The 13,360-nt window shown below is 35.6% G+C and overlaps 1 protein-coding gene across 1 annotated transcript in view; it reads right to left on the bottom strand.

The window, feature by feature from the left end:
* Nucleotides 1–13,360, bottom strand: part of MAEL (maelstrom spermatogenic transposon silencer) — a gene marked incomplete at its 5' end in the record, with an annotated part of 43,436 nt that overhangs the window by 28,658 nt on the left and 1,418 nt on the right. Inside the window, 3 exons of the mRNA XM_082438468.1 lie at nt 10,183–10,224; nt 11,464–11,619; nt 12,555–12,654. Coding sequence (XP_082294594.1) covers nt 10,183–10,224; nt 11,464–11,619; nt 12,555–12,654 — 298 coding nt within the window. The remainder of the gene's footprint in view (nt 1–10,182; nt 10,225–11,463; nt 11,620–12,554; nt 12,655–13,360) is intronic.

A 13,360-nucleotide genomic window follows, 5' to 3' on the forward strand; every position in this document is an offset into this window, starting at 1 on the left:
TACTTAAAGTGATGAAAGGGGAAAAACCTACAACCAAAAATACTCTACCCAGCAAGGTTCTCATTCAGATTTGACATAGAAATCAAAAGCTTTACAGACAAGCAAAAGTTGACAGAATTCAGCACCACCAAACCTGCTGTACAACAAATGCTAAAGGAACTTCTCTAGGCGGAAAAGACCACTTCCAGAAACAAGAAAATTACAAATGGGTAATCTCACCAGTAAAGGTATATATACAATAAAGGTAGGAAATCATCCACCTACAAATATGGTATCAAAACTAGCAATCCTGACATGAGGAGAGTACAAACGCAGGACACTGGAACTGCATTTGAAACTGAGAGATCAGCAGCTTAAAACAATCTTGTATGTATATAGACTGCTATATCAAAACCTCATGGTAACCTCAAACCAAAAATCTACAATAGATATTTACACAAAAAAGAAAAAATCAAACACAACACTAAAGAGTCATCAAATCACAAGAGAACAAAAGAGAAAGGTTAGAAAAAAGACCTACAGAAACAAATCCAAAACAACTAACAAAATGGCAATAAGACCATACATATGGGTAATTACCTTAAATGTAAATGGATCAAATGTTCCAACCAAAAGACACACCCTGGCTGAATGGATATAAAAACAAGACCTATATATATATTGTCTACAAGAGACCCAATTAGGATCTAGGGACACATACAGACTGAAAGTGGTGAGAGGATGGAAAAAGGTATTCCATGCAAAAGGAAATCAAAGGAAAGCTGGAGTAACAATACTCGTATCAGACAAAATAGACTTCAAAATAAAGACTGTTACAAGAGACAAAGCAGGACACTACATAATGATCAAAGGATCAATCCAAGAAGATTTAACAATTATAAATATATATGCAGCCAACACAGGAGTGCTTTGATACATAAGGCAAATGCTAACAGCCATAAAAGAAGAAATCGACAGTAACACAATTAAGAGTGAGGAACTTTAACTCCCCACTTAAATCTATGAATAGATTATCCAGACTGAAAATCAGTAAGGAAACACAGGTCTTAAATGACACATTAGACCAGATAGACTTAATTGATGTTTATAGAGCATTCCATCCAAAAGCAGCACTATACTCATTCTTCTCAAGTGCACATGGAACATTCTCCAGGATAGATCACGTTCTGGGCCACAAAGCAAGCTTGGGTAAAGTTAAGAAAACTGAAATCATATCAAGCATCTTTTCCAACCATAACACTAGGATATTTAAAAAAATCAACTACAAGAAAAAAAACTGTAAAAACCAAAAACAATCAGAGGCTAAGCAATATGCTACTAAACAACCAATGGATCACTGAAGAAATCAAAGAGGAAATCAAAGTATACCTAGAGGCAAATGAAAATGAAAGCATGACTATCCAAAACCTACGGGACTCAGCAAAAGCAGTTCTAAGAGGTAAGTTGACAGTAATACAATCTTACATCAGGAAACAAGAAAAATCTCAAATAAATAACCCAACCTTATACCTAAAGCAACTAAAGGAAAAAGAACAAACAAAACCTAAAGTTAGCAGAAGGAAAGAAATCATAAAGATGAGAGCAGAAATAAATGAAAGAGAGACAAAGCAAACAACAGAAAAGATCAATGAAACCAAAAGCTGGTTCTTTGAAAAGGTAAACAAAATTGATAAGCCTTTAGCCAGACTCAAAAAGAAAAAAAGGGAGAGGGCTCAAATCAATAAAATTAGAAAGGAAAAAGAAGTTACAACAGACACCAAAGAAATACAAAAGATCATAAGAGACTACTACAACCAAGTGTATGCCAATAAAATGGACAACCTAGAAGAAAGGGACAAATTCTTAGAAAGGTACAAGCTCCCAAAACTGAACTAGGAAAAATAGAAAATATGAACAGACCAATCACAAGTATTGAAATTGAAACTGATTTAAAAACTCACAACAAACAAAAGTCCAGGACCTGATGGCTTCACAGGTGAATTCTATCAAACATTTAGGGAAGAGTTAACACCTATCCTTCTGAAACTCTTCCAAAAAATGGCAGGGGAAGGCATACTTCCAAACATATTCTATGAGGCCACCATCACCCTGATACCAAAACCAGACAAAGATACCACAAAAAAAGGAAATTACAGGCCAACATCACTGATGAAAATAGACGCAAAAATCCTCAACAAAATACCAGCAAACCAAATCCAACAATACATTAAAAAGATAATACACCATGATCAAGTGGGATTTATCCCAGGGATGCAAGGATTTTTCAATATCCACAAATCAATCAGTGTGATACACCACATTAACAAACTGAAGAAGAAAAACCACATGATCATCTCAATAGATGCAGAAAAAACTTCTAACAAAATCCAACACCATTTATGATAAAAACTCTCCAGCAAGTGGGCATAGAGGGAACATAACAAACCCAACATCATACTCAACGGTGAAAACATGAAAGCGTTTCCTCTAAGATCAGGTACAAGACAAGGAGGTCGACTCTCCCCACTTTTATTCAACATAATTTGGAAGTCCTAGTCACAGCAATCAGAGAAGAAAAAGAAAGGAATCCAAATTGGAGAAGAAGTAGTACAACTGTCACTGTTCACAGATGACATGATACTATACATAGGAAATCCTAAAGATGCTATGAGAAAACTACTAGTGCTCATCAATTCGGTAAAGTTGCAGGATACAAAATTAATACACAAAATCTTTTGCATTTCTATACACTAACAACAAAAGATCAGAAAGTGAAATTAAGGAAACAACCCCATTTACCATTACATCAAAAAGAATAAAATACCTAGAATAAATCTACCTAAGGAGGCAAAAGACCTGTACTCTGAAAACTATAAGACATTGATGAAAGAAATCCAAGATGAAAAACAAACAGATGGAAAGATATACTGTGTTCTTGGACTGGAAGAATCAATATTGTCAAAATGACTATACTACCAAAGGTAGTCTACAGATTCAGTGCAATCCCTATCAAATTACCAACAGCAGATCTAGAACAAAAGATTTAAAATTTGTACAGAAACACAAAAGACCCTGAATAGCCAAAGCAATCTTGAGAAAGAAAAACAGAGCTGGAGGAATCAGGCTCCCTGACTTCAGACTATACTACAAAGCTATAGTCATCAAGACACTATGATGCTGGCAAAAAGACAGACTTATAGATCAATGGAACAGGATAGAAAGCCCAGAGATAAACCCACGCACATATGGACACCTTATCTTTGATAAAGGAGGCAAGAATATACAGTGGAGAAAAGACAGCCTCTTCAATAAGTGATGCTGGGAAAACTGGACAGGTATATGTAAAAGTATGAAATTAGAACACTCCCTAACACCATACACAAAAAAAAACTCAAAATGGATTAAAGACCTAAATGTAAGGCCCGACACTATCAAACTCTTAGAGGAAAACATAGGCAGAACGCTCTATGACATAAATCACAGCGAGATCCTTTTTGACCCACCTCCTAGAGAAATGGAAATAAAAACAAAAATAAACAAATGGGACCTAATGAAACTTAAAAGCTTTTGCACAGCAAAGGAAACCATAAACAAGACCAAAAGACAACCCTCAGAATGGGAGAAAATATTTGCAAATGAAGCAACTGACAAAGGATTAATCTCCAAAATTTACAAGCAGCTCATGCAGCTCAATAACAAAAAAACAAACAACCCAATCCAAAAATGGGCAGAAGACCTAAATAGACATTTCTCCAAAGAAGATATACAGATTGCCAACAAACACATGAAAGAATGCTCAACATCATTAATTAGAGAAATGCAAATCAAAACTACAATGAGATATCATCTCACGCCAGTCAGAATGGCCATCATCAAAAAATCTAGAAACAATAAATGCTGGAGAGGGTGTGGAGAAAAGGGAACACTCTTGCACTGCTGGTGGGAATGTAAATTGATACAGCCACTATGGAGAACAGTATGGAGGTTCCTTAAAAAACTAAAAATAGAACTACCATACGACCCAGCAATCCCACTACTGGGCATATACCCTGAGAAAACCATAATTCAAAAAGAGTTATGTACCAAAATGTTCATTGCAGCTCTATTTACAATAGTCAGGACATGGAAGCAACCTAAGTGTGCATCGACAGATGAATGGATAAAGAAGATGTGGCACATATATACAATGGAATATTACTCAGCCATAAAAAGAAACGAAATTGAGTTATTTGTAGTGAGGTGGATGGACCTAGAGTCTGTCATACAGCGTGAAGTAAGTCAGAAAGAGAAAAACAAATACCGCATGCTAACACATATATATGGAATCTAAGAAAAAAAAAAAAAAGGTCATGAAGAACCTAGGGGTAAGACGGGAATAAAGACACAGACCTACTAGAGAATGGACTTGAGGATATGGGGAGGGGGAAGGGTAAGCTGTGACAAAGTGAGAGAGTGGCATGGACATATATACACTACCAAACGTAAAATAGCTAGTGGGAAGCAGCCGCATAGCACAGGGAGATCAGCTCGGTGGTTTGTGACCACCTAGAGGGGTGGGATGGGGAGGGTGGGAGGGAGGGAGACGCAAGAGGGAAGAGGTATGGGAACATATGTATATGTATAACTGATTCACTTTGTTATAAAGCAGAAACTAACACACCATTGTAAAGCAATTATACTCCAATAAAGATGTTAAAAAAAAATGGGTAGAAGGCCTAAAGATGTATTTCTCCGAAGAAGACATACAGATGGCCTAAAAGCACGTGAAAAGATGCTCAACATCACTAATTATTAGAGAAATGTAAATCAAAACTACAGTGAGTTATCACTTCACACTGGTCAGAATGGCCATCATCAAAAAGTTTACAAACAATAAATGCTGGAGAGGGTGTGGAGAAAAGGGAACCCTCCTGCACTGTTGGTGGGAATGTAAATTGGTAAAACCATTATGGAGAAGAGTATGGAGGTTCCTTAAAAAACTAAAAATAGAGCTGCCATATGATCCAGCAATCGCACTCCCAGGCATATATCCAGAGAAAACCATAATTCAAAAAGACACATGCACCCCAATATTCATTGCAGCACTATTTCAAATAGCCAAGACATGGAAGCAACCTAAATATCCATCGAAAGAGCAATGGATAAGATGTGGTACACATATACAATGGAATATTACTCAGCCATAAAAAAGAATAATATAATGCCATTTGCAGCACCATGGATGGACCTAGAGATTATTATATTAAGTGAAGTAAGCCAAAGACAAATATCATATGATATTGCTTATATGTTGAATCTAAAAAAGAAAAATGATACAAATGAACTTACTTACAAAAAGATTCATAGACTTAGAAAACAAATTTATGGTTACCAAAGGGGAAAGGTGGGGGGAGGGATAAATTAGGAGTTTGGGATTAACATATACATGCTACTATACATAAAATTGATAATTAACAAGGACCTACTGTATAGCACAGGGAACTCTACTCAATACTCTGTAATAACCTATATGGGAAAAGAATCTGAAAAAGAATAGACATATGTATAACTAAATCAGTTTTCTGTATACCTGAAACTAACACAATGTTGTAAATCAACTATATTCCACTATAAAATAAAAACTAAAGAAGCAGCTGTGGTGTATATATATGCATAGGACTACTACTCAGCCACAGAAAAGAACACAATTCTGCCATGTGCAGCAACGTGGATGGAATTGGAGGGCACTATGCTAAGTGAAGAAGCCAGACAGAGAGAGATCAATACTGCATGACATCGCTTATATGTGGATCTAAAAAAACAAACTAGCGAATATAGCATAAAAGAAGCAAACTCACACATATAAAGAACAAACCAGTGGCTACCAATGGGAGAGGTGCAGTATAGGGGTGGGGGAGTGGGAGGTACAAAGTATTGGGTGTAAGACAGGATCAAGAATGTATTGTACAACATGGAGAATATAGCCAATATTCTGTAGTATCTGTAAGTGGAAAGTAATCTTTAAAATTGCATAAAAACTAAAAATTTAAAAAAATAAAAATATATAAACACCCCCTTAAAAAAACCCAAATCCTGAGATTAGAATCCTGTGATTCCAAATCCTGAGATTCTAAATCTCAACAAGCTTTTTGTGAAGCATGATAAACTGATTCTGAATTGTACGTGGAAAAGCAAAAATAATAACCATAATATTCCAAAGGAACAAAGTCAAGTAAATATGATCAAAATATCGTGTTTAACATATGACATGGGCACCAAAAAACAAGCAGGTCGATAGAACAGAAGATATCAGAAAGACTCATGCATAAAATGAAACGTGATATGACACAGGTGGCACTACATATGGGGAAAAAATTGATTATTCAATAAATTATGCTGAGACAACTGATTATCCACATGTGAAAAAAACAGAACTGAATCTCTACTCACATCATACATAAGTCAATTCCAGGTGGAATAAGAACTTGGAACTATAGAAGAAAATAAATATATCTTCATGGCCTTCAAGTAGAAGGGAAATCTTAAATAAGACCAAAAAACCCCACAACCATGACGGAAAAGATACATTTACTGAACTAAAAATAAAAACTTGTTCATTAAAATACACCATAAAGAGTAAAAAAATGCAAGGCACAAACTGCAAATAGGTATCTGCACACAATTAAAACAATCAATAAAAACATATTATAAACTTCCATAAACCAATAAAGATGAAAAACAATCCAATGGAGAAATGGGGAAAAGACATTGTTGAGTTAAAAAAACACAAGTAAAGAAATATATACAATATGTTATATAAAAGTTCAAGCAGAATTAAATACACCATTTAAATATGTATTTATCATAAAATTATTTATAAAACAAAGGAAATAACACAAAATTCAGAACAGTGGTTCTCTTAAGAGGGAGGATGAAATCAGGGAAAAATACAGGGGTCTTCAATGATAACAGCAATGTGCTATTTCTTCAGCTGACTGACCAGCAGGTGCACTGCTGATCATTAATATTCTTTCCACCTTAAGTGAATGTTATGATTTTTTTGTGTGTGTATGAAGCTTCATTTTAAAAGCTGATAGACCTTTTGTACAGGAAGCTGAAAGCAGTTTCTAAGGCTTTGCTCCTTTTAAAGCAGAGCTTCTCTCTCAAAAGTCATTAATTAGTGAAATAGATAGAAGCAGAGTTCCTCTGGGGAAGTGTAGGAGCATGAGATGGGCCCAAACCTCCTACCTGCTCCCCACTCCAACACACACATACAGAACCTACACTCCCCTTCAGAGGAACATACTGCTTAGGGGGGAAGTCTGTATCAAAATCTCTTCCAATCTTGAAATTCTGCGATATTATGTGCTAAACCATAATGCCCATGAAGCCTTCACTTGATTTCACTTGTACGTACTTCTTAAAAGGCCAGATAGCACAGGAGCATTTGAAACATCTACATGCACATTCCTTAACTTCTAATCAAATTGTAACCACATGTAAACTTGCTTCAGTGTGTTACTGTATGAAACACGGTCTTTTCCTAAATATCAGTTTGATTACACTAGCCTGGGCATTTTTAGTTATTATGTCGACATAACTGTCACTCTAATACACTCATTTGTCTTATTTAATTGGCACATTTCTCAGGGTTATCAAATTGGCAATTTAAGACACGCTTATATTGGTGAGCTCCAAGGATCTTAGGTTTCCTGAATGAAAAACATTGTGCTCAGTTTTAATTAGTCTGAAAAAAAACTCAAGAAAACATTCCTAGACTCCTTAATAGGTTTGTTTCTAAGAAGCACGCTTTCTATACAAATTGTGAAATTTTTTGTTCTAGTTCTGTGAAAAATGCCATTGGTAGTTTGATAGGGATTGCACTGAATCTGTAGATTGCTTTAGGTAGTATAGTCATTTTCACAGTGTTGATTCTTCCAATCCAAGAACATGGTATGTCTCTCCATCTGTTTGTATCATCCTTAATTTCTTTCGTCAATGTCTTATAGTTTTCTGCATACAGGTCTTTTGTCTCCTTAGGTAGGTTTATTCCTAGGCATTTTATTCTTTTTGTTCCAATGGTAAATGGGAGGATGCTCAACATCACTAACCATTAGAGAAATGCAAATCAAAACTACAATGAGGTATCACCTCACACCAGTCAGAATGGCCATCATCAAAAAATCTACAAACAGTAAATGCTGGAGAGGGTGTGGAGAAAAGGGAACCCTCTTGCACTTTTGGTGGGAATGTAAATTGATACAGCCACTATGGAGAACAGTATGGAGGTTCCTTAAAAAACTAAAAATAGAACTATCATACGACCCAGCAATCCCACTACTGGGCATATACCCTTAGAAAACCATAATTCAAAAAGAGTCATGTACCACAATGTTCATTGCAGCTCTATTTACAATAGCCAGGACATGGAAGCAACCTAAGTATCCATCGACAGATGAACGGATAAAGAAGATGTGGCGCATATATACAATGGAATATAACTCAGCCATAAAAAGAAATGAAATTATTTGTAGTGAGGTGGATGGACCTAGAGTCTGTCATACAGAGCGAAGTCAGAAAGAGAAAAACAAATACCGTATGCTAAAACATATATATGGAATCTAAAAAAAAAAAAAAAGGTTCTGAAGAACCTAGCAGGACAGGAATAAAGACATAGATGTAGAGAATGGACTTGAGGACATGGGGAAGGGGAAGGGGAAGCTGGGACAAAGTGAGAGAGTGGCATGGACATATATACACTACCAAATGTAAAATAGATAGCTAGTGGGAAGCAGCCACATAGCACAGGGAGATCAGCTCGGTGCTTTGTGACCACCTAGAGGGGTGGGATAGGGAGGGTGGGAGGGAGACACAAGAGGAAGGAGATATGGGGATATATGTATATGTATAGCTGATTCACTTTGCTATAAATCAGAAACTAACACACCATTGTAAAGCAATTATACTCCAATAAAGATGTTAGAAAAAAAAGAACCACACTTTCTGTTAATCAGTTAATTTGGAAAGACTGTAAAAATAAGCCTTTAAAAATGATTTTTTTAAAAATTTAATCAGAAACAAAATAAACAGTAAAGGGACATTCTCACAAATGAGTGTTCTGGTACATAGGGATTCCAATGCACTCATGAGATGAACAACCCAGAAAAAGAACTTAAGTAAAAATGTGAAATTAATTCACCAGCTAAGTTTCTATTTTTGGTTTTTACCACTACCTATTTCGTCAAATAACCTCAGACAATGTTAACACTTGAGATTAGCTAGGTTCACACCTCAAAGTTACAACAGAATTTTTATTCTATAATTTTTTTCATTCAAAGCTACAAACTTACTAAAAAAAATTGCCTTAAACTCCTTGTTCCAAGGCCTACAGCCCTGATCCCAGGCAAACAAAAAAGGACTAGTACATATTTTTCACTAAGACTGGAAAAAACTCAAAGGACATAACCAAAAATGAGTCTAAAATATTCTCTTCATTTATAAAGAACAATATTATAAGTATTACAAAACAGCTGCTTGTTATGGCAGATTTGAAAAACTTATTTCTAATTTCAAACCCTTCTACCGGCTAATTGCCTACATTTTTAAGAAAAAAACCTGACATTTTGCATAAAACTTAAAAAGCAAACTTATTATCATGATTTTCATTTTAATCAAATAAGAAACTGGTTAAAATCTAGTTTCTAGAAAAGAGTACAAGAGCTTAGATATACACAGTCACATCCTTTGGTTGCAAAATACTTAAAATAGAAACCCGTTTTCCTCATCTGAAAAATTAATTCATAGCTGTTTTGCTGTTTAACATTCTGTTATGTTTTGAAGTATCAACTTTTTATCCCTTAATTTTGAATGGATATTCCTGGGAATGGCCCTAAATCTAGGTAACCTGATACCTGTTAAAAGACCTACCTATGCACCTGGCCAGTAAAAGCCGCTGATCTTCAAGCCAAAGGATATAAGCAGAAAAAAGAAGAAAATAAAAACACAATCTCCATAAAGGGAAAAAGATATTATCCTTTCATTCTCTATAATTTTAAAGTTTTTAAGGATTACATACACCATCTACCACTTCTATGAAGATTCTCCGACAATAATTTAGGTTATTCTTCCCCCCAATCAATGTTTCATGTGTCTGTTTAAAGCAACATCTTAACCAGGTACGCACGTACTCAATGCCTATATTCTACCCCATTACTTTATACTTACTTGCAGCCTGACAATGAAACCGAAATCCTCGTGGAATTTCACCTGTAATACAAAATATTTTACTGAGAGAAGCAGAAATCTGGAAACTCTCTGGTTGTGCTACAGTAATATTCCACAGGATAACCAAATCATAACATAGGTTCTTGTTACTGCTATGTAAAATTACAGACGATTAAACCCTCATAGAGGAGTTTTTTTCCTAACCAAAGGTATTATGACTATCAAAGAATCTTGGTATATTGTCTAAGCTACTTTAAAAAGCAAGTTATTCCTCACAGAGAAAGAAATACTAGGTAAAGAAAACTTGTGCTAAAGGAATGTTAGCCAGGGGTCCACGAACAGGCCACAGGGATTCATGAGGCCCTTGATATAGCAAGGTATTTACGTATTTCTCGGAGGGAAAAAGTCTCCAAATTCTATTTTTTAATGTTTTACACCCGTACAGAAAAAAGTAGTTTTTTGACATGTCCTAAGCAGCAACTCTCCTAAGTGTAAGTAGGAAAATTTTTCTTGTTATCTGAAAACAAGGAAAAGTACAGGACTGTCCTAATGAATTTTAAAGCAATTGATAAAACTGAAGATGAAATTCTTCTTTTCCCAACCTCTTCTCCTTTACTCTTCTCCCTACACATTCCTCCCACTTACCTTTAAAGGTATAGTGCTCCCTTAACTACTATCTACCAACTTAGGAATTGAATCAAATCCTATGTCTTCATTACTAATTGCTTTTGATGGGGTGGAGTAGTAGGAAGAAAAAATAGTGAGAATACCCGAGAGCCTATTAAATACTAGGCTATTTCCATACCTTCTCATGTATTCCTTAGAACAGGCCTCCAATAGGCATTATCCCCAATTTATAGATGAGCTAATAGGTTCAGAAAGGATAAGTACTTTGCTCAAGGTTATAAGGCAATAGCAAGTTAAAAACTAGTGACTGTGGAGGTGAAGGATGGGGTAAAGAAAGAAAAGAGCAAAGGTTTAAGAAGCTTTCAGAAATTTCTAAGATGTAAGACCGCAAATAAGCAAATAGCAGGCTACACATTTTTCAAGCATTCTATCCACCCAACTCTAATGCTTACTTGAGGTTAAAAGACTAAACCAAAAACTCTGTGTCAACACTTAGTTCTTAATAGTTTTTCATCCAATTATTATGAAGTCCTGTGTTACATTTTAAGAACTTACCTACACAACAGCTTTTAATAAAAACACTATTATCAAATAAGGTCAATATAAAAAACATAACTTTTAAAGATCTAGCATCTACTCTAACTGGCCACTTACCAGGATTTATAAAGCTGTGGAAATCTGCCATAATACCTTCTTGGAGAGAATATTTAACACAGCCTATTTCACAAGGGAGGAAGCGCTGTTCACAGTGAGGAGGTAGCTCGCCATGGCTAAAAATATTCAAAAAATAAAAAATGCCTCCAAGGAGAGCTTTAAAAAAAATAATAAAAAGACAACACGAACAGATGAGCATTTCGCATTTACCCCTTTGACAAAACCAAAAGTTTTAGAACCTTTCTCCTTGTGTTCCTATATCCCTAAATGAGCTGGAAAAGAGAAAATAAATCAGCTATACCAGGTAAATTAATCAATTTTTATAATTACACTTATCAAGGATTAAAGTAGTAACCACTCTGTGCATGAAGGAACAAAATTATTCAAACTTGCAGCCAGCTCTACATAATTTAGCTGTACATAAGCCCTGAATCTCAGGAATGACTTAAGAAAAGCTGTGACCCATACTCAAAAAATATAAGGGCTAGGGAAATAAAACCAAGTACAATCAGTGTAGAAAAACTCTGATATAAACTATGGACAATTTAGTTCACTCTTTACTTTTTACCAATATACACAAGACCACTTATAAATTCTCTAAAGGAAGAAAGAAATGTGAGAATGTAAGGAGGTCTTATTTACCAGGATTGGCCACACTTATGACTGCTAAAGATTAAATTTTTAACAAAGAACACATTTAATAAAAAACAGCCAGAAGGAATAGCAAGGACTCTGATTAGCTATGTTTTTATCTAGGCTAGCTCAATTTATCTTTACCTTTATAACAAGTGTATGTTAGTGTCTAGCTATAAACACTTAAGTCCAAAAAGTACGTTTAATAACATATGAAGTGGTAGAAAACAAGAGACCAGATTTTTGCCAAAAAAAAAAAAAAAATTCTCCAGTGTTACTTCAACGAATGCACATTACCCGATCTTTTACAACTTTAGTGCCATCATGTTCAAACACCTGTAGTCAATTACTTTGAAGTGCAGAATCAAAATGAACAGAACACATGTTTACTGATCAATATATCATAGTATTTTTAAGCATCCAAATTTATCTAAGCAAACAGTTTAGGATTACTCTACCTTGATCACTTTTTAGAGACAAGCTTGACATATCCAGGGGTGAAACATTCTGCTTTGGTACAAGCATGCCTGGCCTCCTCAGTGGGGTGGAAACAGGTTTCTAAAGAAAAAGGTAATCATTGACCACATACTTGAACTCTCGCTGCGCACTTTATACCATATATTTAAATTCAGCAAAATAACTGCAAAACAACCCACAGCTTACTTTGGTAACCTCTCCAGGCCAATAAACCCAATGAGTATATAAATAAATAATCATCAATAAAACCAACACCCAAAGGCAAACAATGGCAAAAATCTATAAATATTTTGTATCAAAAGGCTGAGTGGTAAATAACCACTCCAATTACTGCTGAAAGCCATTTGCCCACTACTGATAATCTAAACTAATCCTATTGGGTCACACAATACATGCCTGTCCAGTAGCTAAAAAAATATCATTTCCCAGGACTTCCCTGGTGGCGCAGTGGTTAAGAATCCGCCTGCCAATGCAGGGGACACGGGTTCGAGCCCTGGTCCGGGAAGATCCCACATGCCACAGAGCAACTAAGCCTGTGCGCCACAACTACTGAGCGTGTGCTCTAGAGCCCACGAGCCACAACTACTGAAGCCCACGTGCCTAGAGCCTGTGCTCTGCAACAAGAGAAGCCACCGCAATGGGAAGCCCGTGCACCACAACAAAGAGTAGGTCCTGCTCACCACAACTAGAGGAAGCCCGTGCACAGCAATGAAGACCCAATGCAGCCAAAAATAAATAAATAAATAAATAAATAAATAAATTTATTTTAAAAAAAATCATTTCCCAA

This window comes from Balaenoptera physalus, assembly GCF_965194825.1.
Source record: "Balaenoptera physalus genome assembly, chromosome: 1".
NCBI lineage: Eukaryota > Metazoa > Chordata > Mammalia > Artiodactyla > Balaenopteridae > Balaenoptera > Balaenoptera physalus.